The sequence below is a fragment of the Cricetulus griseus genome, chromosome 2 (assembly GCF_003668045.3).
Source record: "Cricetulus griseus strain 17A/GY chromosome 2, alternate assembly CriGri-PICRH-1.0, whole genome shotgun sequence".
Classification (NCBI taxonomy): Eukaryota; Metazoa; Chordata; class Mammalia; order Rodentia; family Cricetidae; genus Cricetulus; species Cricetulus griseus.
The window spans coordinates 414,046,196-414,071,396 of NC_048595.1; the positions used below are offsets into that span (position 1 = coordinate 414,046,196).

At 37.1% G+C, this 25,201-nt stretch overlaps 1 protein-coding gene across 1 annotated transcript in view; it reads left to right on the plus strand.

Annotated features, from left to right (window-relative positions):
* The window catches only part of Bmpr2 (bone morphogenetic protein receptor type 2), a 101,709-nt gene that overhangs the window by 26,226 nt on the left and 50,282 nt on the right, over positions 1 to 25,201 (plus strand). The window contains exons 2-3 of the mRNA XM_027396998.2: positions 18,505 to 18,675; positions 19,961 to 20,131. Coding sequence (XP_027252799.1) covers positions 18,505 to 18,675; positions 19,961 to 20,131 — 342 coding nt within the window. The remainder of the gene's footprint in view (positions 1 to 18,504; positions 18,676 to 19,960; positions 20,132 to 25,201) is intronic.

Below are 25,201 nucleotides of genomic sequence, written 5' to 3' on the forward strand. Positions count from 1 at the left end.
ATGTGGGTGCTAGAAACTGAATCTGTGTCCTCTGAAAGAGGAGTTAGTGCCATCCAGACCCCAGACACATAAACATTTGACTCTGATTAAGGATGTGACTCATTTGGTAGAGTGCTTGCCTCACACCTACGGATAAATTCAGTTCCCAGGACCACATAAATTGGATATGGTGGTACACAACTGCAATGCCAGCACTTAGGAATCTGAGGCAGGAGGATTAGTCGTTTTGTTTGTTTGTCTGTTTTGAGACAGTTTCTCTGTAGCTTTGGAGTCTGACTGGCCTGGAACTCCCTCAGGAGCACTGGGATTAAAGGCATGCACCACCACCGCCTGACTAGGAGGATTAGTAATTTAAAACCATTATTTGCTAGTGAGTTTGAGGCCACCCTGGGCTACATTACACCATGGTGTGTGGAGGTCAGAGAACAACTTGTTTTTTGTTTTGTTTTTGATTTTTGGTTTTTCGAGACAGGGTTTCTCTGTGTAGCTTTGGAGCCTATCCTGGCACTTGCTCTGTAGACCAGGCTGGCCTCGAACTCACAGAGATCCGCCTGCCTCTGCCTCCCGAGTGCTGGGATTTAAGGCGTGCACCACCAACGCCCGGCTCAGAGAACAACTTGGTATAGTCAGTTTTCTTTCCATCATGTGGGTTCTGGATCAAACTAAGTTGTTGCTTGCTTAGCAAGCACTTTTATCAGAGCCAACTAACTGGCCCCAGTTGTTTTACTTCTTAAATTACACACATTCTCTCAGAATTCTGTCTTCAACTTCAAGTGAGTAAGGAGAGACTGAGAGGAAGACAAAATGAGTTACCTTGTCTGTAGCTTTCCTTCTATGCCATCATATGCAGCAGAAGTATTGGCTAATTTAGGTGAGTAATAGAAGCACGAAATAGGCATGGTGGTGCTTATCTGTAATGAGTATTTGGAGACACCTGAAATTACAGTGTTCAGTACTATACCCAACCTTGATAGATTTAATAGTGGGTGAGCCCTGGTCTTTATGCTTGAGTAGCAGCATTCATACATTATTTTGAGTGCTGATAATTTGTTCTGTCCACCTTGTTGGTTATTGAAGTTATTGGTACAATCAATCTTGTTCAGATACTTTTACTTTTAAAACCTATTTAAAGTTTCCTTTTACTTTTTGTGTATGAATGTGTTGCCTGCATGCACATATGTTCACTATATTCGTTCCTGGTGCCTGAAGAGGTCAGAAGATGTTGGAACCCTTGGAACTAGAATTACAGGAGGGTATAAGCTGTCATGTGGGTAGTTGGAACCAAATCCAGGTCCTCTAAAAGAGCAGCATGTGCTCTTGAGTCCCATTGTTCATTATATTTCTTAGTAATATTGTGTTCACATTTTATTGTGCAAAGATTCTTCTAACAGTATTTCACAAGTAGGATTAATTGAGAAAAAACCAAATCCCTCTATTGTGTGAAGATAATAATATAGTTCTTGACTGATCAAGCCTGGGATGATCAGTAAAATACTTCTATGGAGTAATTTTTACCTTTGAGCTTTTTAGGTGGCAAAATATTTCATATTTTAATTTCTTCACAGGAAGCATATATTTATGACTGCTTCTTAGTTTCTACTGTTAAATATCTATTTAATTATACAAGTTGATTAAATCCCTTCCTATAAAGAATTGGTCTTGACGGTTTTGTCTATTGTTCTGAGACACTTTTGCTCTATATTACAGCTGACTTTGACGTAATATATGACTCAGAGTGGTCTCAGAGTCATAGCAATCCTCCTGCCTCAGCTTCCTGAGTGCATCCCTACTCTTAAAAAATTATTGTTCTTAGCTTTTTCTTATCACCAGATGTTGACTACATTGACATAGTGGAGTCTAAAAAGATAGGGTCTGGTATTGGACAAATCAGTATGAGTCATACCAGAGTTAATGGGTCTTTTCCAATGTTCTCAGTTAAATAAATATATATGAAGCCTTTAGTATTGTCCCTTGCATGTAAGATGTATACAAGTGTTTTAAAAATACAAATTTAGATTCTTGTAAGAATGAGGCCTTTCCAGGCACTCTTATCAATGTTCTATCTTGAGATTTTAAAGAAACAGGAAATAGGGCGTGGGATCTACAAGGAAACAGGAAGATTACCCATGTTTTTATTTCAAATTCCATTTGAACTATCTTGGAAACACAAGGGAATCATAAAACAATGGTTGTATAAGTATTTTTTGTGTTTTTATCTGCTTTTTAAAAATCTTGTTTTCATTACATTATCATTTTAGAACACTAAAGACGGAGTCTTTTATGTTTGGACCTGTCTGGAATGTCTTGAATTGATCCATTATTACTAAAGAACTAAGTGAATGTTTGTCAAAAAGATACTCAGTTTTCTTCCTATTTCAGAAATTAGCTGAAGAAACAGTTCTCTTCTTAAATGTTCATTAAAGCAGGTATATGAACTCCAGAGTAAATAAATTATGCAGGTCAACCAGAATGTGGGGAAGAATACAAAAGTTACATAAGCAGTAGCAAATGAAGCTGATTATAAGTGAACTATACTGAAAAACTTGGGGAAGAAAAGACTATCCTGAATTGTTTCAGAAAACTAAGATTAAAGACAAGATGGCATGTACACAAACATATGTGCTTGGTTAGTTTCTTCTTCACAGAGGCATGCGTTATCAATTCTCAATTATTCTTAGCATTTTACTTGACATGTGTACTTGTATTAGCAAATACATAAAATAATGTGTCAATAATGGATTCCTAATCTTCTCTACTGAGAGGATCTGAAAGTTTTGGCACTCATAGTAATGCTCAGATCTTGATTTCTCAAAACATTCTCTAATTGAAACAAACAACCCTCCCCAAAAGAACCCACAGAAATGGTTGATTTCTAGGCCAGGGAAGAGAAAATCAAGATATAGCTGGATCATTTAACAATTCTGGAATGTTAGGAAGTATTCAAAAAATTATGGGTATATGGAAGTATAGAGCCAGCTTTAAGAGGTATTTCCAATAGACTAGAGTTAGGACAGATCCATACTAACATAAAGAGTCATGAGAGAAGAGATAGATGGCTTTTCATGTTTAAATATCTGCACTTAAAAATGTACATATCTCCACATAGATACACATACACATAATTTTAAAAGAAAAAGTTTTTAAATGCAGAGAGAATGCTGGGCAGTGGTGGTACACACCTTTAATCTCAGCACTTGGGAGGTACACAGAGAGACCCTGTCTCAAAAAACCAACAAATAAACAAACAAAAAGAAAAGAAAATGAAGGGCTGGAGAGATGTCACAGTGCTTTTTGCTCTTGCAGAGGAACTGGTTTAGTTCCCAAACACTCACAAGGCAGCTTATAGCCATAAGTACTCTAGGCCCTGGGGATCCAGTGCTCTCTTCTTTGGGCACCAGGTACAAATGTAGTGCACATACATACTAACAATGAACTGAATTCTGGTTAGACTTGTTGGATGAAGCTTAGTAAAGGAGCTATATAAATCTAAAACAGTGTCCTTGCATAAATTTGCTTAACACATCTTGGATATGTAGGGCATAGCATTGCCTCTATGGTGTTCTTACCAGAAAAGCATGATCTCAAACTAATCAAAAAGAAACAGAGTAACCCAAATTGAGTGACATGTTACAAAATTACTCACCAGTATTTTAACAAGTTTCAGTCTTGAAAGACAAAGGAGAGCAGAAGATCTGTCATATAGTGGGACTGGTGAAAGACTTTAAGAAACAAATAGGATTTTGGGTTGAATCTAGGTCAGAAAAAGCACTTTGTGGGAAATTGCTGAGATCAGTTAAATTGAGTAAAGTAATAATTCTGTGAGTATAAATACCCTGGCTTGCCTGAGCTAGGGTTGTAGCTCAGTTGGCATAGTGTGTGCCTGGCATGGATGAAGTTCTTGGTTCAATTCCTGGTACTGCATAAAACCCTGTGTTGCAGTTCACATATTTAATCCCAGTACCTGGGAGATGGAGGAAGGAAGGTCAGGAGCTCAAGGTCATTCTCAGCTATATGAGACCCCTCAAATAACTAAAGAACAAATGAATGAATGAACTAACTAAATATCTTAAATTCTACAGTTGTATTGTGATTATGTAATATGCTAACATAAGGACAATTGGGAGAATGTTCTACAAAAGCCACTAATTTTGTAAGTTTCAAGTATTTTCAAAATAAAAACTTGACAAAGACAGATATCTTTTCTTTTGTAATTCAGAAGATATTTAAGGTGACAGAACAAAAATTCATAATAGAGAAGGACATGATAATGTTCCCAAGTTTATGTTTATATTGAGGCTTTTTTGTTTTTGTTTTTTGAGACAGGATTTCTCTGTGGCTTTGGAGGCTTTCCTGGAACTAGCTCTTGTAGATAAGGCTGGTCTCGAACTCACAGAGATCCTCCTGCCTCTGCTTTCCGAGTGCTAGGACTAAAGGCATGTGCCACCAACGCCCGGCTGTGTTGCTGTTTTTTTTATCCAGTGCTTTTGGCTACAGTTTTGAAAAGTGGAATTTTTTTTAAAAGATTTTATTTATTTATTTATTTATTTATTTATTATGTATCCAACATTCTGCTTCCACGTATATCTGCACACCAGAAGAGGGCACCAGATCTCATAACGGATGGTTGGGAGCCACCATGTGGTTGCTGGGAATTGAACTCAGGACCTCTGGAAGAGCAGTCAGTGCTCTTAACCTCTGAGCCATCTCTCCAGCCCCCGAAAAGTGGAATTTTTATGTAGTCTGTTTAGATGTACAAGTATGTATTCTGAGTTAGGTGTGGTGGTTCTTCCCTTTAATCCCTGCACTTAGGAGGCAAAGGCAGGTGGATGTCTTTGACTTCAGGGTCAGCCTAGTCTGTCTATAGGCCAGCCAGGGCTATGTGAGACCTTGTCTCAAAACAAAAACAAAAATTTTATGAATAGTCTCTACAGACAGCCAGTATTGGACTTGCTAGAATATTACGTATCTGTGAAAATGGACCATAGCATATTCAAGCTCCACTTCCAATTACCTCCTAGTTTCATTTTTAAAATCATTCAACACATACAGGTGTGATTCCTAGAAAATTGTGGTTTACAGGTGGGAAAGGAGAAAGGCCATCCTTAGAGGTCATATTTATTGGCTTAAGCCTTAAGCATTGTTTTTGGCTATTACAGCTTTTTTTTTTTTTTTTTTTTTTTTTTTTTTTTTTTTTTTTTTTTTTTTGTGGTTTTTCCAGACAGAGTTTCTCTATAACAGCTCTGGCTGTCCTAGAACTCTATTTGTAGACCAGAATGACCCTAAATTTACAGAGATCTGCCTCCCAAGTGCTGGGATTAAGTACATTTGCTCGAATGACTGGCCAAGGCTTTTTTCTTTATGTAGAAAATACTTGCCTTAGATAATGAAGATTTGGCCTGTTGGTGGTGGCACACACCTTTAATGCCAGCAGAGGCAGAAGCAGGTGGGTTTCTCTGTAGCTTTGGAGCCTGTCCTGGAATTTGCTCTGTAGACCAAGTTGACCTCAACCTCACAGACATCCTCCTGCCTGTGCCCCCCTAGTGCTGGGATTAAAGGCATGTACCACCACCTCCCGGCTATCCCCTCCATTCTTAAAATTGGAATTGAACAATTAATTTCCTATTTTGCTTATTATGATAGAGGAATTAAGGTAAATGTGACAAATTTAATAGACTAATTATTACTAATAAAAAGACTTGGGAGCATATGTCAGTAGTAGAGTGCTTGCCTGGCTTGCTGAAAGTTCTGTGTTTGATTTCCCCAGTGTTGCAAAATAAAAAAATGAAAAATAAAAAGAGGGAGCTGGGGAAATAGCTCAGTGATTACCATCTCAGTTACTCTTACAGGTGACCTGAGTTTGGTTACTAGTACCACTCTGACCTCCCATTTCCTCTACCTTCCCTTCCCAAACTTCCTCCACCTCCATAGATCTTTCACATTCATGTCTGTTTTGTGACCCACCAAGATGACCAGGGCCATCTGTTTGACTGTGGGTTTGGAGTTATCCATTGTAGTCTTGTGGTCTCAGTAGAGGGAATCCAGTTAAAGACTGTGATCCCCTTTCCTAGAATCTATTGAAAGACAATAATTCAGAAATAAAGGATAGGCACTATGAATCCTTCTGGCTTCCTTGACTGATTACTGATAGGACTGGTCTTGTGTTGGCCCGGTACAGGTAACTAAGTTGATGTGAGTTTGTGATTACATTAGTTGTATTGAGTCCAGGGAATAGCATTTTGTAAACCCTAAAATGAAGATTTTTTTGTTGTTGTTTTTGAGACAGGGCCTCTCTAAATAGCCCTGCGTATGTGGAACTCAGAGATCTGCCTGCTTCCCAGGTACTAAGATTAAAAGCTGAATGCCACCTTGCTGGTCTTCGTGAGTTTTTAAGACAGTGTTTAGTCATTGGTTTTCTGTGTATGAGATCTAATTGAGGAGGAAAAAATTGTGTGTTCTTTATTTCTTAGTTGCTCTGTTGCTTCAGGGTAGTTTGAGTCCCTTATCATAAATGTTTTTGTGAGTCCTATTCCCAGCATCCAAGGAAATCACAGTTTAGGATGGGTAGGTGCCTTTTGGGGTTCTGGTTCAGGACATTGTAAAAGCTGTAAGAGACCTAACTTAGGAGACATAAGGAAATAGGTAGAAAGTGGAGATAAGAATGCCAGGCTTTAGATCTGCTTTTAGTTACCTGTGGGCCTGAGTGACAGGTGAGTTCTTTGGGGCAAAAGGAACTCATATGCAGCATGAGCACAGAGTGTGCTTGCTGACCTGTAGACCATGAAGCCTGAGCAGGAAATAAACCTCTGTTTAAAGCCAGTGGGATCTGGGAATTGTTACTACACATAATGTAAATTGAAGTATATTGTTTGAGAACAGGGATAAAGGGAAGACATTGAAGCCTGTCTCCATATGACTGAATTTTCTTACTGTGGACATGTATTACTTATTTTAAATAGTAATAATGTTCTGGTTAGCATATAAAAGTTAGATTAGAGAGAAAAGAAGCTGTCAAAAAGCTGTGCAGACAAGACAGTCCAGACTGGGATGGTATGTTGGATACACAGATAGATAGATAGATAGATAGATAGATAGATAGATAGATAGATAGATAGATAGATAGATAATAGATAGATTCAGTCTGGAGATAAATACATTGATAAATTCATTGGATTTATTGATTAGCTACATTATGTAAATTTTGCAGTGAACACACAATATTTTTATAGGCTCCAAATCGTTATCAAGTTTTTAAAAAAGTAGGCTACTAGCAAGATTTCTTCACTACTGAGCCTTAAACCGTTTTAGTCCTTATACTGTAATTTCTTTTCTTTGTTTACACATTTCTCTCATCTACACAGCACTTCTCTGGTTAAAAATTGTTTTATACTTCTAATGTACCATTATAGGAAATTATTTATTTATTATTTGTTTAATTTAGAGATGGAGTTTCCAGCAGCCCAGGTTAGCTTTGAACTTTGTGTAGTCATGGATGAACTTGAACTCCGGATACTCCTGCTTTTGTCTCCTAGTTGCTGGGATTACAGGTGTGTACTACCATAACTGTCTCTTAAGAAATAATTCTTATTGTTTCATCCATTTTTCCTATTACTTATGTTTTTGTCAGTGTTTTTGAACAGCCTGATCTTAACCCAGGTATAACTGTAGTACATTTTATATGCACAAAGAGGAGCTATATACATTCAGCCTTGCTAATTTTACTTCCCCCCTAACCCTTCTTGTTTGCATGGACTCAGTTACAGCCCTGATTCCTATGGTTCTAGTGATGCTGTTCTTGAACACCTTTGTATTTTTTGGGTATCTTTTTTTTTCTTCAGCTCCATCATAAATACTCCATTTTTTAAAATGTGCTTCTAGAAATGTTTTCATATGCCCACAGCATTGTGTTTATTTCTATCCTGACACTTTCACTTCCAAGCTATTCTTTTTCTTTTTTTCTGATTGTTATTAGCAGTATTACTCACTGTTGCTTAGGTTTTTAGAATGATCTTTGCTTCTCGATTATTCCCCTCACTCTTTCCACATGTTTACTTACCAGAATGTCCAACTAGGCACCACTACACTTCAGTCAGTTCTAAGTAACATTATCTGTAAACAACTGAAGCATTTGTAACATTCCTGGAAGGATTTTTCTTAACCCATTGTGTGGTTGAGATGTTCAAAGAGGCTAAGGAATTTATGCAAGAATAGATGTTAATTTTGTTTGTGTAATGTTAAACCCTATTCTAGTTCAATTAGGATCCATAATTCATTACTTGTGGCCAGCCTGTCACCTGGTTTAATTTGCAGTACTGCTTTCTAATATCCTTTCTCTATTGTGCATTCCAGCAACACTGAACTATTTATGGTTATTGGAACTTAACACAGTTTCCCTAACTTTCATTCATGATATTTCTCTTGCTCAGGATTTCCTTTTCAGTAATATGAGTCATGAACTATCTGTCGTAGTTCAGCTCAGACTAAATATCTGTTGTATTAACTTTTGGGCGGATGGGGTTTGAGACAGAATTTCTCTGTGTGATCCTGTCTGTCCTGGGACTTGCTCTGGCCTCCAACTCAGAGATCTACCTGCCTCTGCCTCCCAAGTGCTGGGACAAAATGTGTGCCATCACTGACTGGCTAAGATCCTGTCTTAAAATAAGTATGTTTATGTATAAGAGCATATATACAGTACATAAAAAAACAGGGTTGATGCTGACACTAAGTCTTTAGAATAATATAAATATGAATTTTCTATCACTTTCTAGTAAAATTGGGCAGATGATGAGCCTCTTTGAATGTTGTTCATACAAGAATAACTTACTTTATAGTTTGGGTTTATTGAAATGAATTTTAAATGAACTGGTAAAACATACATTTATTTTAAAATTCGAATAGTATGAGAATATATAGTGAAGTTTTTGCAACTGTTTTTATTAGTTTCTATATACTTTCTAAAGTATTTTATTTATTTGTAAGTACCAGTACTTACAAGTTTACTTATATATGTATGCTTATAGGGATTGTCATTTAAAATGATGAGTTATATAAAAGAACTACTATAATGTAATATGGTAAATTGGATTTTAAATGACATTTGTTAGTGCCCACCCCCACAAATGAAGAAAGAGATGGTTTCTGAAGAGTTTTTGCAATCAGAAAGTTCCTTAAGATTGTTTTTATTTTGTAGTTGAAAATATTGTTTATTTTTAGATCACAAAGGTTAACTATGTTTACAAGTAAGTAGGAAATCCTTAAAATCTAACATGAGGTAATGGTTCATTATTGGTAATTTAAGGTTATTCTGTAACATACGGTTTCATTCCATTACCATAGTGGGTGTTCTCCCCCCCCCCATAGATCCTCTCTCTATAGCCCTGGATGGTGTTTGATCAAGTAATATGTGTCCTTTTGTGTTTGGCTCATTTCACTGGGCATGTTTTCAACATTCATCTATGTTGTAGCATTAATTGTGTGTGTGTGTGTGTGTGTGTGTGTGTGTGTGTGTATGTATGTATGTAGGTCAAAGGTTGGTATTGGGTGTTTTACTCTTATCATTCTCCTCCCTATTTTTTGAGACAGGGTCTTTCACTGAATCTGAAGGTCACTAATTGACTAGATTGGCAGGCTAAAAAATCCGCAAGATTCTTCTGTCTCCATTTCCCAGCCTGGGAGTGCAGGTGGTTGTTACCATGCAATAAAACATAGGTGCTAGGGATCTGAACCAAAGTCCTTATGCTTCTACAGCAAGCACTTTAAATGTTGAGCCATATCCTCAATTCTTGTTTCACTTTTGAATTATCATTATCATTGCTTGTCTCTACTTTTCAACATTATGAGTAATATGGTTATTAATGGCCATGTACAAGTTTTGTTGGGTATATTCCTAGGAGTAGAATTGCTGGCATATATGTTGGGAAGTGTTAAGTTCTTTTTATATAATGAGCATTGGTCCCCTATTATGACCGCCCCCCCTTTCTGTGAGTTGTTTTTACTTTCTGGTTGGTGTACTCTGAAGCACAGAAATAGTAGATTTTGATAAAGTACAATTTTCCTATTTTGCCTTCTGTGCTATGACTTTACTGCTATAGTTACAATATTGTTTCATAATCCAGGGTCACAATGATATGTTGGGCCTCTACTTTTTTTCTGAAGATTATATAGAATTTTAGAATCTTTGTGTTATTTTTAGTTAATTTGTTAGTTTTTATTAATGATTTGAAACTAGGAGGCTTCAACTTTGTTGTTTTGCACATGGTTATCCAGTTGAAACACTGTTAGAAAGGTTAATTTTTTTCCTCATTGAATTGTCTTGGCATTGTCTTAAAAGTAAGTTCACCAAACTGGACATGGTAATACATGCCTGTTACCCAGTCCTTAGGAGACAGAGGCATGACTATCACAAACTCAAAGCCAGCTGGGATATACAATGAGAACTTGTCTCAAAACAAGAAAATTTACTAATTAATCTACCACATAAGTTAAGGGTGTATATCTGAATGGCCAATTTCTGTTCTACGTGTTTTTCTTCAAGAGAATACCATACTGCCTTCATCGGATGATTTGTAGTAGGTTTGGAAATCATCCAACTTTGTTTATTTTTTGGTCAGATTATTTTAGCTGTTCTGGGTTCTTTTTATGTCAATATAAATTTTAAAAGCCACTTGGTAGTTTTGCAGGAAAGGAAACTGCTGTTTGATAGGAATTGCATTCAATAAGCAGGTAAGTTTGGGGAGTTTTGCCACCCACAGCATTTTCCCCCCATTCTATGCAAATGAAATGTTCACAAGAGCTTTAATGTTTTTCAGTAATGTTTTTAGATTTCAGGGTATGAATCTTGCTGTTACTTTTGGATTGCGAACTGCTAATGGGTAGAAATAGTTGATTTTTATATATTGCTCTTATGTTCTAGAACATTGCTGAATGCTGAGTTCTGTGACTCTCAGGAGTCCTCAACCCGGCATTAAACTCAAAAAATGCTGCAAAGGTATCTTCTGATGATTTTAATCTCCCAATGTGCTCTTAATTTGAAATTATGACAATGTTCAGCAGACTAGCAATTAAATATGTTGTAATCTGGTTATAAAATATGTAAAATTGTTTTATTTTATTTTATTTTTTGAGACAGGGTTTCTCTGTGGCTTTGGAGGTTGCCCTGTAGATCAGAAACTTGCTCTGTAGATCAGGCTGGCCTCGAACTCAGAGATTCGCCTGCCTTTGCCTCCCGAGTGCTGGGATTAAAGACGTGTGCCACTGACTTAAAATATGTAAATTAAGGGCTGAGATGTAGCTGTATAGAGCACTTACCTAGTATATGCAAGGTTTCAGTGTTGCATAAAGAAGAGAAGGGCGTAATTAATCCATTCTTTAAAAAAGATTTAATTTACAAAATGATTCATTTTAACATTGGAAAATAAGGGTCTTCTTTGCTTGATTTATTGTAATTGAATTTTAAAAATTAAGCTTATAGTAAATTTCTGGGGGACATTTCTGTTAAAATAATGTATCCATGGGGCTGGAGAAATGACTCAGGGTTAAAAGCACTTAATGCTCTTGAAGAGGCCTCAGGTTCAGTTCCCAGCCCCTGCATGATGCCTCACAACCACTGTAACTCCAGTACCAGGGGATATGATGTCCTCTTTTGGCCTCCAAAGGAACTAGGCATGTAGAAAAACATTCATATCCATAAAAAATAAAAATAATGTTTAAAAGAAGATATTCATGGGGTTAAGAAGATGACTCAGTTCATAAAATGTTTGTCCTGTAAGCATGAGAGCCTGAGTACTCTAGTACTCAAATTAAAAAACAAAAACCAAACAGAACAAATAGTAATATAATAATTCTACTGCTGAGGAGGCAAAGACAGCTGGCTTTCTGGATTTGGGCTAGCTATACTCATCTTGTTGGTGAGATCTAGGTTCTGGGACACTTTTTCAAAAAATAAAACAAGATGCACAGTGATTGAAGAATACATCCAACAGCAACTTCTGGTGTACATGCACATACATGCACACACAAGACAGGGAAAAATAAACTCTTCATATGTTTTATAACAGAACTAGTGCTACTCTGAAATCATAGTTCAGTTTGTCTTTAGGAATTTGTGTTCTGGGAAAAGGATACTGTTGCTTCAGTTATTCAGTTATTTGTCCCATGCCTGCAAGGTTTCTGTGCTGTTTATTTTAGATAGTTCATTTTGACACTTAGATAAACAGAAGCCAAGCACATAAGCATACCCAGAATTAGTTCCTGAACTCTGTTCCAGGGCAGAGATAAGATGCTTAGACTTCTCTAGTGCTGATAAGTACATCACAGCTACTGGGGGTGGGGTGGGTAAGTATTGTGAGACTTCTGGGTTGTTTAGACACAGAATGGCAGTGAAGCTTGAAAATTTTTTTGCTAAACTGCATGTTGCGGTTCATGTTGGTACTTCCTTCGTTTAGGCTCAGAGCAGGAACTGATTTCAAGACCAGCCTGGGCTACACAGTATGTGGGTTTCAGTGGATACTATTGTCTTTCAGAGAAATGTATATTCATTCATAGTGAATTTAACAGATGTTCAGAATAGTAGTCATTCCTTTCATTTCCACATCTTGTCTTATTAAAGCAGTTTCACTTTCATTTGCATTCTCTAAGCCAAATTTCTTGTTCATTTTATTCCCCAATTTTTTTCTACCCTTGAGTAAACTATTATTATCACTGTAATGTTTTTGCCTCCTAAATCTTTCCAGTATATAAATTGGCTATTTCTGAATTCTGAAAAAGTTTTGTGGGGCTGGAGAGATAGCTCAGAGGTTAAGAGCACTCACTGGCTGCTCTTCCAGAGATCCTGAGTTCAATTCCCAGCAACTACATGGTGGGTCACAACCATCTGTAATGAGATCTGGTGCCCTCTTCTGGTTGCAGACAGAACACTGTATATATAATAAATAAATACAATCTTTTAAAAGAAGTTTTGTAGAATTAATTTGAAAATGTTTCTATATAATTATGTATAATTTCTAGAATTTTAGATTTATAGATTCCATACTTTGTAGACAGAAAAGGTATAGGCTCCTCTCAAAATGTTACATTAAATGAGATGTCCTGTTGATAAACCCAAGGTTGTGTTTTTATTTGTCTCTGTTGAAATCCTCCTTTTCTCTCCTTGTTTTAAGTCTTCCTTATTGATTGAGTAACTCATTCTTTGACTTTCCTGCATTGATAGTGTTGTGAATGGATGCCTGTGGTGATATTTTGTTTATGATCTAACAAGTAAAGCTTGCTTGAAGATCAGAGTGCAAAGCTAGCCACACTAGCTAGCCACAGAGGCCAGGCAGCCAGGCAGTGGTGGCACACACCTTTAACCCCAGCAGCCATTGAGGCCAGGCAGTGGTGGTACACACCTTTAATTCCAGCACTAGGGAGACAGAGGCAGTCAGATGTCTGTTAGTTCAAGGCCACCCTGAGTTACACGAAATTGATCCAGTCTACAAGAGAAACAGAGCTCACACAAAGGTGACCTCAGTACTTGGGATCCCACACCTTTAATCCTAGCACTAGAGAGGAATAGAAGGTGGGAGGAGATAGAAGCAGTCTGAGGTTTGGTGGAGAGCAGTGGAGTCCAAGGAGCAGTGCAGTCTGGAGGACAGGATCACCTCTTTGGTCTGAGGCTGGCAGATGGCTGCTTTGCTTCTCTGATCTTCAGCTTTAACCCCAGTTTTTATTATTTGTGCTACAGGTGCCTGCCTGTTCTTTAAGCATTTTGCCAGTTGCTGCTAGGCAATTCATTTCTCCCTTTGCCTACTTTTAGTTATGTGTCAGATTTACCTCTATTTTAATACATAACTATGGTAAACATGTATTGCTATTTACGTCTGCTCAGTAAACATATAAAAAAAAAAAAAAGCCAGGAGGTGGTGCACACCTTTAATCCCAGCACTCAGGAAGCAGAGGCAGGTGGATCTCGGTGAGTTCAAAGCCAGCCTGGTCTGCAGAGCTAGTTCCAGGACAGCCAAACCCTGTCTTGAACCTGCCCTCCCCCAAATAATAATTATGATGATGATGATAAAAACAATAAATATATCATGAAAGATAGAGTAACATTTAGAATCTTCTTTTTATTGTTTTTGTTTTTTGAGACCTGGTTTCTCTGTGTAGCCCTGGCTGTACTGGAACTTTCTCTGTAGACCAGACTGGCCTGGAACTTACAGAGATCTACCTCCCAAGTACTGGTAATAAAGACATGCACCACCACTACCTGGCAACCACCACCAAGCTCTTAGTTCACTTAATTTGATTATCTCTAGTTTTATCTATTTTCTTACAAGTGACATAACTTTATTCTTTATGGTTGAAAAAAAATCTGCCTCTGTCACACACAGAGAAGCAACCTTTGTTGGTTCTATAACTTAGCTCTTGTGAGTGTGCTTCAAAAATATTGATATACAATATCCCTTTCATGTGCAGACTTGGGTCCTTGATGTAAATACTCAGTATTGGTATAGTTGGGCCGTAAGGTAGGTCTATTGTTAGAAACATCATACTGATTTCCATAGTTACTAGATGACTTTACATCCCTGGAAGCAGTATAAAGAAGGGTTCTCTTTTGTCTAATTTCTCATCAGCTTTTGTTTTCTAAACTATGCCCCTTCTGACTTTGGGGATATAATCTCAGTGTAGTTTTCATTTGCATTTCTCTAATGGCTAGGAGGCTTAAAATATAGGATATTATCTACAGCAGGATATTTTGACCTTTTCCTTTCCTTCTTGTATCCCCGTCCCTTCTTGGCTCATTACTCTAGCTAAAACATCCAGCAGTATAATGAGTAAGAGTGGAAAAAGTGAGCTAGGTGTGGTGGCACACACCTTTAATCCCAGCACTGGGAAGGCAGAGACCAGTGGTGTTCCAGGCAGGCCAGAGCTACATAGTGAGATCCTGTCTTGGGGAAAAAATGGATAAAGTGGACACTCCTGCCTTCAGGCTCAACAGGTGTAGGTACTTGCCTCCAAGCCTGATGATCTGAGTTTGATCCTCAGGACACACATGATCTCACCATGTTTTCTGGCCTCCAGACATACACACATGCACACGCACACCCACACACACACACACACATAAATAAAATGAAATAAATAAAGTGAATGCCCTTGTCTTGTTCTTGATTTTGGTGGAAATGCTTTGAGTTTTTACTATTTAGTATGATTAATGTTGGCTATATGTCATATGTATCTTTTGAGTATATTTTTTGTATTCCTAGTCTTTTCAAGGCAAAGTAAAGGGATGTTGGATTTCATCAAAACTCTTTCTACATCGGTTGATAAAACTGATTTCTCTCCTTGGCCACTGATGTGATTGTTGCATATATTGATTTACATATGTTGAGTCATCCCTATCTCTCTCATGGTGAATGATCTTTTGGTTTGTTCTTCAGTTTGGTTTGCAGGCATGTTTTTTCAGAACTTTCACATCTGTGTTTAGCAGGGGAATTGGTCAGTAATTTTTCCTTATTTGTTATGTCTTTTTGTTTGTTTGTTTGTTTGTTTGTTTGTTTTTGTTTTTCAAGACAGGGTTTCTCTGTGTAGCTTTGTAGACCAGGTTGGTCTTGAATTCACAAAGATCCTCCTGTCTCTGCTTCCCGAGTGCTGGGGTTAAAGGCATGTACCACCATGACCCAGCTTTGTTATGTCTTTATAAAAAGAGTTTGGTAGTGTTCCTTCCGTTTCTGTCTATGGAATAGTTTGAGAAGTTTTAGAAGCCATTACTGTGGAGTTGCTAGTTTTTGGAAGATTCATGTTACCTTACTTTTCATGTTTCTTGTGTTTTTGCATTAGAACTTGAACATCGGGGGTTAGGTTATTGATTGGAATTTTTTTCATTATTTATTTTTATCGTACTTATTCTTTCAGTGGAACTGCTTGCAATGTTCAACAAGTGATTAGATTGTTCAAGTTGAGGTGTCATTTTCCTCTGCTAGACTGGCGTTGGGCTTCAGTCCCCCGAGAACAGAATACTGTTCATGTAAACAATCATTTCTCATTTATCCCAGTTCCAACTCTCATTGCATTCCTTCTCAGGCTCCCAGATGCCTTAGAAATCCTGTTTGATGGGAAAATTTGTTTTACTTTTCTCAGCTTTTGCCAGTCTCTAATAACACGGACTTCCCTTCTTTACTGTACTGGTCTTTCATGAAAGATATAAAGGACTATTTGAAGACTGCATTCTCATTTTCTGAGTAAATACTATAGGTTTAAATAGAACCCTTACTTCCTGATGTCCTTTCTTCTTAAAATGTTATGTTTATCTGAAGGAAATAGTTGTGCCACCATGCCAGTAATACTGGCTTCTAGCTCATTTTTCTAAGTTGGTAGCACTACATATGTATTATGCTCTTTAGATATTGGTAAATATCTTCTAGAAGATTGCAACAAAATTTAAAAATGTATGCATCAATCCACATTTCTTTTCTACTAATTACTGTCTTTGGTTTGGTTTGTCCAGATAAACCGTATTTCCAAAGATATGATAACTACTACTCTATATACCTACTTGTAAACATTCTGTTACCTGGCCAAGTACTTGGAAAGTACTTTGCATAGTAGTAAATGTGGCCAGTCTATTTATGTGAATTGGCCGGACACATAATTGCTAAGCCCTGTCATTCCTTTTCTAGATTTCTTTGTTATGTTCAGAAACATTATTTTAATAAATAATATGCCTTGCTAAAATGTTCCTGAATTACACTGTTCTAATTCTGTACACCTCAAATGAAAAACTGATATAGACGGTCATAAGAAATTATTGGTTATTCTTAGTGATAATCTTTGCTACTCAAACATTAGGAAAGTCTATTTTAATAAACTAAAGATCAGATGTTGCTTTTTGTTAACCTTTTACTTCTTTGGTATTTTCACAATGATGGCTAATGTTTGTCAATCAATGAGTTATGTGGAAAATGCTCTATTGAAATCAGTTAAATTATATGATATATATGAAGAAAGATGGATTGGTGTTAAATTACATTAGTTGTCCCTTAAATAGGAGCTTTTGAACACTTCATCTGGATAAAATTATTTTCGTTTTGCTCGGAAGTAGTCATTGATTTAAAGATAGATTTAGGTGAGAATGGTGGTTCACATCTTTAAACCTAGTACTTGCGAGGTAGAGGCAGGGAGATTTCTGTGAGTTTGAGGCTGGAGCTGGTCTATATAGCGAGTTCTGAGCCAGTTAGAGCTACAAGGTAAGACTGTCCCTTAAAAAATACATATATATATATATATGCATATTTAATCAGACATGATATGAATATCATGAAATTCACTCATGAAGTAAAGAATTCCATGATTTCTTTCTGCTAATTTGATAGCTATGTAGCCATTATCACAGCATAATATTAGAACACACACATAAATCACTCTGAAAAGAAACCAGATATACATTTTTTGTTATTTTTTTTTCACACATCAGTCTATCATGTCTAATAATTTAACTTTATACAAATGACTGTACAATGATAGAATTGAATACTGTAAACTTTTTTTTTTTTTTTGATTTTTTGTTTTTTGAGACAGGGTTACTCTGGGTGGCCTTGGCTGTCTTGGAACTCTGTAGACCAGGCTGGCTTCAAACTCACAGAGATCTGCCTACCTCTGCCTCCTGAGTGCTGGGACTAAAGGCCTGCACCTCAGCACCTGACCAAATTTGTCAGAATCCTTACACTTTTAGTTTTTGTTTGTTTGTTTGTTTCTTCTAATCTTCTCCCTTCCTTTCTTTTCTTCCCTTCCTTTTCATTCTCTTTCGAAGTGTCTCTCTTGGCTGGCCTGAAACTAGCTATATAGACTAGACTGGCTTCTAACTCACAGAGATTGCCTACCTCTGCCTGCCAAGTGCTGGGATTAAACATGTACAACACCATGTCCCATTGAACATGGTATTTCTTTTCTTTTCCTTTCTTTTCTTGAGCAGCAAAAATATTTAGTAGTAGACATAGTAGTAAAAGTTACATGAATAAAAGAAGATTGTCTTCAGGAAACATTTTTAAAAATTTCTTCTTGCTTGTATGTAAACATTAATGTGCAAAAGGAAATTGCTAGAGGTGTGGATAGAGATAACACAGCGGTTAAAGCATGTGTACTGCTCTTACAAAGGACCCAAGTTCAATTCCCAGCAATTATGTCAGGCAGGTCATAATCACCTGTAACTCCAGTTACATAAGTATTCAAGTCCTCTGGCCCCTTTGGGTACCTGCACACATACACACACACACACACACACACACACACACACACACACACAGAGACACACACACACTTAAAATAAAAAAAATAAATCTTGAAAAAGGAAATTATTGGGTAAATGTAGAATTAAAAATTAATTCAGCAATTAAATTTAAAGAGTTTAGTATGAAAATTTATAGTTTTATTCAAATTATATTATATATTAATAAATTTAAAGGTTATCATAATCAATAGTATTATCAAAGTAACATCAATTTATCATTCTGTTTTCTCCTTTTTTTTTTTTTATAGCTTCCCAGAATCAAGAACGGCTGTGTGCATTTAAAGATCCCTACCAGCAAGACCTTGGGATAGGTGAGAGTAGAATCTCTCATGAAAATGGGACAATATTATGCTCCAAAGGTAGCACATGCTATGGTCTATGGGAGAAATCAAAAGGGGACATCAATCTTGTGAAACAAGGCAAGGAATACTTTTTTTTTAACTTAAAATTGCTTTGTGGGTTTTTTTTCCCTTCTGGGTGCTGAATGTCATGAACAGGCAGTGAGCTCCCTGCCACAGGGCTATATCCTCAGCATTGTTTTCATAAATAAGAGTTTATCTAGACAAGACGTGTCAGTAGGCTAAGATCCTGTCCAGAACAACAGCAAATAAGAATGCAGACATGTACATATATCTATATATTCACCCACAAGTTCCAAATTTGTAAAAGTATTTTTACTTCTTAGTGTAGTTTGATTGATTGGTTGATTGATTGATTGATTGATTGATTGGCTGAGATAGGGTCTCATTGTATAAATCAGGCTGGCCTGGAACTCATAAAAGTCTGCCTTCCTTTGCCTCCCAAGTGCAGGGACTAAAGGCATGTTCCACCATGCCTGGCCTTTTATTTTAATAATTTCTTTGTCTTTATAAGTTCATGTATGTAAATGAAGTTTGGAAAAACTACTCAGTTTTTTTTTTTTTCTGAGTTGGAGAAAACTACTCAGAAAAACCAAGGTCTACAACTCAGTTCTCTTTAAAAGTATTATTTTTATACTGATTCGTTCCATTTAGATACCTTTTCTATGTACTTTAATATTTACATGTATACCAGTCTTCTTTGAAAATTAAGTTAATGCTATATAATAATTCCATGCTCTTTCCCCCATGTTATTTTAAATAATTTTGGAAAGCACTTGTACTTCAGCACCATATTTCACTATGTGCATGTATCACAGTTTACTTACATGCTTTGGATACTGTGATGTTTTAAGGTTTTCACTGAAATGCATTGTCCTGCAGTGGGAAACTTTAAACATATATAAAAGTTGTGTCGGATTGTTTTTTAAAGTAGACTCTTTGATGTAGAATTAGCAGATCATAAAATGTATGATTATTTTAAAGAGTCTATATTAAAATTGCTCTGGGTTTTTCCAAAATTATCATCGTACATACATTTATTATAGAATTGTATGAGAGTAACTGTCAGTAACATTTTTTGTTATGATTGCATATTGTTATTTTAAAACTTAGGACAGTTTAAAACAGTTTGACTTTACTGTTTTAGGAATGTTCTTATAATAGTAGTGCAGTTACTCATAGCCATGTTGTTGGTTGGTTTTTGCTCATGAAATTTCTATTGTATCTTTTACGATTTTTTTCAGGTTGTTTTATGACATATATTAGTTTCATATTACTGCAATTATTTCATTGTTTGTTTTACTTAGTAAATTACTTTGTCACTTACTTTAATATTGATCTGTAGGATGTTGGTCTCACATTGGCGATCCTCAAGAGTGTCACTATGAAGAATGTGTAGTAACTACTACCCCACCCTCAATTCAGAATGGAACATACCGTTTTTGCTGCTGTAGTACAGATTTATGTAATGTCAACTTTACTGAGAATTTTCCACCTCCTGATACAACACCACTCAGTAAGTATTTACAATAACGTCTTTATAATTCCTTGCTTTACAAGTTTTGAAAATATAAAGCAGATAAACATTCAAGGTTAGTAGAAGTGAGAAGGACAGTTCCAATGTTGTAAATTTTTATCTAAAATCCCAAGAGATTTACTAGCAAAGCATCAGTATATCACCTTCTAAGACTGAATCAAGATATATTTTTCCTTTTGTCAGGAAATGGTGGTGTGTGCTTGTGCTCCCAGAACTCTAGAGATTGCAAGTTCAAAGCCAGCCTGAGCTACCTGGTAAATTCTTGGCCAGTCTGGACCACATAATAACAAACAAAAAACTAAAACCCTCTTAAGAAAGGGGATTAGTGATATCAAGAAAACTACAAGTCTGGCGTGATGGTGCACACCCTTAATCCCAGCACTTGGGAGGTAGAATTAGGTGGATCTCTGTGAGTTTGAGGCCAATTTGGTTTACATAGCAAGTTCTAGGTCACTCAAGGCTATACAGTGAGACCCTGTCTCAAATGAAAAACCAAAACCAAAAATAAAACAAACAACAAAACCAAACAAACAAAATGAACATTAGCAATAAAGTCCTTCATAGAGGATAAACATGTAACTATAGAATAGAGGAAAAAGGTAATTCTGTGTAATTGAAATTTGCAGTGCAACTTATTGATACAGACTAGAATTTTAAAATATATATACATACATCACATGTATTACATGCATGTTTATACACTCATATATAATGTATATGTGCACATATCTTATGTGCATAAAAATGTAAACATACATACTGTGGTAGATTGAATGAGAATGGCCTCATAGGCTTACATGTTTGAGTGCTTGGTCTCCCTTTGGTAGAACTGTTTGGGAAGGATTAGAAGGTGTGGCCTTATTGGACGAAGTGTGTCATTGGGGGTGGGTTTTGAGGGTTTAAAAGTCCACACCATTCCCAGTTAGCTCTTTGCCTCATGGATCAGATGTAAGCTCTCAGCTATTGCCATACCACCATGCCTGCATTTCCCCATGCTATCCATCATGATGATCCCCAATAAACTATCTCTTAAGTTACCTTGGTCATGTTCTTTTCGAAGCAATAGAAAAGTAACGAAGCCAGAAGTTGGTGCCAGGAAGTGGCAGGCCTGTCCATGGTATTTTTTTGGAGGAATGTATGAGACTTTGTAGTAAGAGAGAGGTTGAATGCTGTAAGTGGTTGAATGGCTGTACTAGTAGGAGCTTGGAAGGGTGGTGCTGAGAGTAATGTAGGCACTGGAGGGCAAGCTCAAGAGGTTTCAGAGGGGAACAATCTTAACAACTAGCCTAGAGTTCATCTTGTGATATTTTGGCAAAGAATGTGGCAGCTTTTTGCCCTTGCCCCAAGGATCTGAGATGTGAGTGCAGATGCCAGGGAGGCCAGAAGGAGGAACTGGTCGAGTTACGGGTGGCTGAAAGCTGCTCCCTGTGGGTGTTGAGATCTAAAATTAGGATTCTCTGCAAGAGCATTAGATGCTCTAACCCATCAAGCCATCTTTCTAGCCCCATAAAACATTTTTTAAGTGCTAGAAGGACTTTTTAATTAAGCAGTAGTTGAACTGCTATAATGAGTAGACTGTCCTACAATGAATGGCAAAAATGTTCCATCCCCAGTAGTCATTAAAAAAAAAAAAAATCTGGGCTTTTTGGCATAGGCTTGCAGTGTTAGCTCTGGGAAGACAAGCCGAGAGAATGGGGCTTTCGGTCCAGCCAACCTAGTTAAATAAGAAAGCTCCAGGTCCTAGTGAGAGACCTTGTCTCAGAAAACAAGCTGGACAGTGCATGAGGAAGAATTATACCAAGCTGTCCTGTGGCCTCCATATACATGAGTGCACCCACAGCTGTATGCACACAGGTACCTACATGTGTGTATGCACACACACTCAACATACAGTGTGTTAACGGCCAGCGTAGGTCAAGTGAATAAATGGATTCTTTAACATTGTCTTAGTGTTAAACTTCACTGATAACAATATTGTGGCTTGGGCCAGGCAGTGGTGCACGCCTATGATCCCAGCACTGGGGAGGCAGAGGCAGGCGAATCTCTGTGAGTTGGAGACCAGCCTCGTCTACAAGAGCTAGTTCCAGAACAGCCTCCAAAGCCCAGAGAAACCCTGTCTCGAAAAAACAAAACAAAACAAAACAAAAAAACCCACCACCACCACCACCAACAACAACAACAAAAAACAAAACCAAAAAGTGCCCCTTTGGCCTAGAGAGATGGCTCAATGGCTAAGAGCACTGACAGCTCTTCCAGAGGACCCAGTTTTGAGTTCTAGGATCCAACCATCTGTAATTCTAAGCCCAAAGATCTGATGCTGTCTTCTGACCCCTGAGGGCATTAGTCCTGTATATGGTGCACAGACATACACGCACACAAAATAACCATACACATAAAAAAATTAAATTTAAAAAATAACCTTTTGTCTCTAGTTATTATGGTGTTGGGCACACAGCATAAATTCAGTAAATGCTGAATAAATAAATAAAGGGTTTTGTGTGAATGTGAAAATTATAAAATAATATTAAAAGCTTGAAATTCAAAAATATTTGAAGAGATCAAGTTGATACCCCTCTTTTGTACACGTATGGTTCACAGACATTTTTGCAGGCAAAATGCCCATACACATAATAATAAAATTTAAAGCTGCTTTCTGCTAAGAATACAAAGACAAGAGCAAGTACAAACAACAAAAAAAAATTGGTCCCTCATTTATACTCACTGTTAAGTACAAAACACTACTTTTAGTTCCTTATCTCTGCACCTCAAAAATGAAGCATCATGCTGAGCAGTGGTGGTGCACACCATTAATCCCAGCACTCGGGAGGCAGAGGCAGGCAGATCTCTGTGAGTTTGAGGCCAGTCTGGTCCACAGAGAGAGTTCCAGGCAGCCAGGACTACATAGAAACCCTGTCTCAAAAACAAAACAAAACAAAACAAGAACCCCCCCACCCCAGAATATTTTAGGTACTTGATTTTATTTTTTGAAGTAATAGAAGGACCCAGAAAACTTTCCCTCAGTAGAGGCCATTATATGATCACATTTTCTTTTCTTTTTTTTTTCCCTTTTTAAAGATTTTATTTATTATGCATACATCATTCTGCTTTCATATATATCTGCACACCAGAAGAGGGCACCAGATCTCATAATGGATAGTTGTGAGCCACCATGTGATTGCTGGGAATTGAACTCAGGACCTCTGGAAGAATAGTCGGTGCTCTTAACTTCTGAGCCATCTCTCCAGCCCTGTATGATCACATTTTCAAACAGTATTTTCAAAATATTTTTGAAAGCCGGGTGGTGGTGGTACATGCCTTTAATCCCAGCACTCAGGAGGCAGAGACAGGCAGATCTCTTCGAGTTTGGGACCAACCTGGTCTACAAGAGCTAGTTCCAGGACAGCCTCCAATCCACAGAGAATCTCTGTCTTGGAAAAAAAAATGTTTTTTGAAAAATATACTTGTAGCTCCTTTTTGAATTTGTAAAGAAAACACTTCATGATTACATAGTAAGGCTACATTCTAGGTAATAGCAGAAAGTACTTAGCATTCTTTGTTTATTCTGATTATTTCCTTGAAGATTGTGTTTAGTTGAAGAGCTTATTTCTTTAAAAAACACTTAAAATTTTTTATGTGTATAGGTGCTTTGGTTTCCCATATGTATGTACACCATGCTTAGTCTCTGCAGAGGCCATAAGAGAGAATTACATGCCCTGGAACTGGAGTTACAGATGGTTGTGATCTACCATGTGGGTCTTCTAGAAGAGCTATGAATGCTCCTAACTGCTGAGCCTTTTCTCTAGTCCCCAAAGCTATACTTTACTTTTATTTATATGTATGTGTGTTACTGTGTGAGTATCTACCACATGTGTGCAGTTGTTCACAGAGGCAAGAAGAGGGTTTCAGATCCTTGGACTTGGAGTTACAGGAGGTTATGAGCTACTTGATGTGGATCCTAGGACCTGCACTCAGGCCTTTTGGAAGAGCAGCAAGTGCTCTTAACTGACCCAGCAACAGTAAAAGAATCCATGGCTCCCTGGGGATAAGAAAATAAAGCTCTCTTCAGAAAAAAAAAAAGTAGTTCCTGACTTCATTAGACACTCTAGAATATGTATTCGTAATTAACTAAAGCATGTAACACCGTTTTAAGATGTGACCAGTGGTATGACCATAAATGGGTATCTAATTGCTCTGAGCCATTCAGAGTTTACTTTAATATAGAGTTAAGACAATGGAGAAAGAGTATTCTATGTACTTTTAGTTTGTACTTAAAAAAAAATTACAGATTTTGTGAATTCTTTTGTTGTTTTTATTTTTGAGACGGTCTCTCTACATAATGCAGGCTGACTTCAAACTTACAGATTGATCCACCTGCCTTTACTTCCCGAGCGCTGAGATTAAAGGCCTGTGCCATTAGGCTCAGTGACTTCTGTAAATTTTTGTTGTTGTTGTTTTTTTTTCAAGACAGGGTTTCTCTGTGTTACAGCTCTAGCTGTTCTGGAACATGCTCTGGCCTTGAACTCACAGAGATCCACCTGCCTCTGCCTCCTGAGGGCTGTGATTAAAGGCATGTGCCACCAACGCCAGGCTTTTGTAAATTCTTATACAACTGTATTGCATAGATTTTTAGAAACAGTATGATAAGCACATATCAATAAAATTGTGATAGATTATCCATCCTACCTGTTTTTATGGGGATGTTATCAGAAGATTTAAAAGGACAAAAAGTCTACTGGTAGTTTTGCTATGTGTTCTAAAGTAATTAAATACTGACAATTATTAATGTTGAAAAGAGATGTGTGAGTACTGTTACATTCTGTTCACAGTGTAGATTTCTACTCTTACTATAGATCAGGAGCTGTTTCTAGTTCATACGGCCATTCATTCTGTTGAAAAAATAAAAAAGCCATTGTTTTTTCAGTTTTGGCAGTTGAAGCATAGTTACTTATTGTATCTTCCTTGGATATTATTAAAATTAAGAAATATTAAGAATTTTATAATTAGAAATCGAAGCTAATTATTATTCTCTGTAAGTGTGTGTCACTAGTT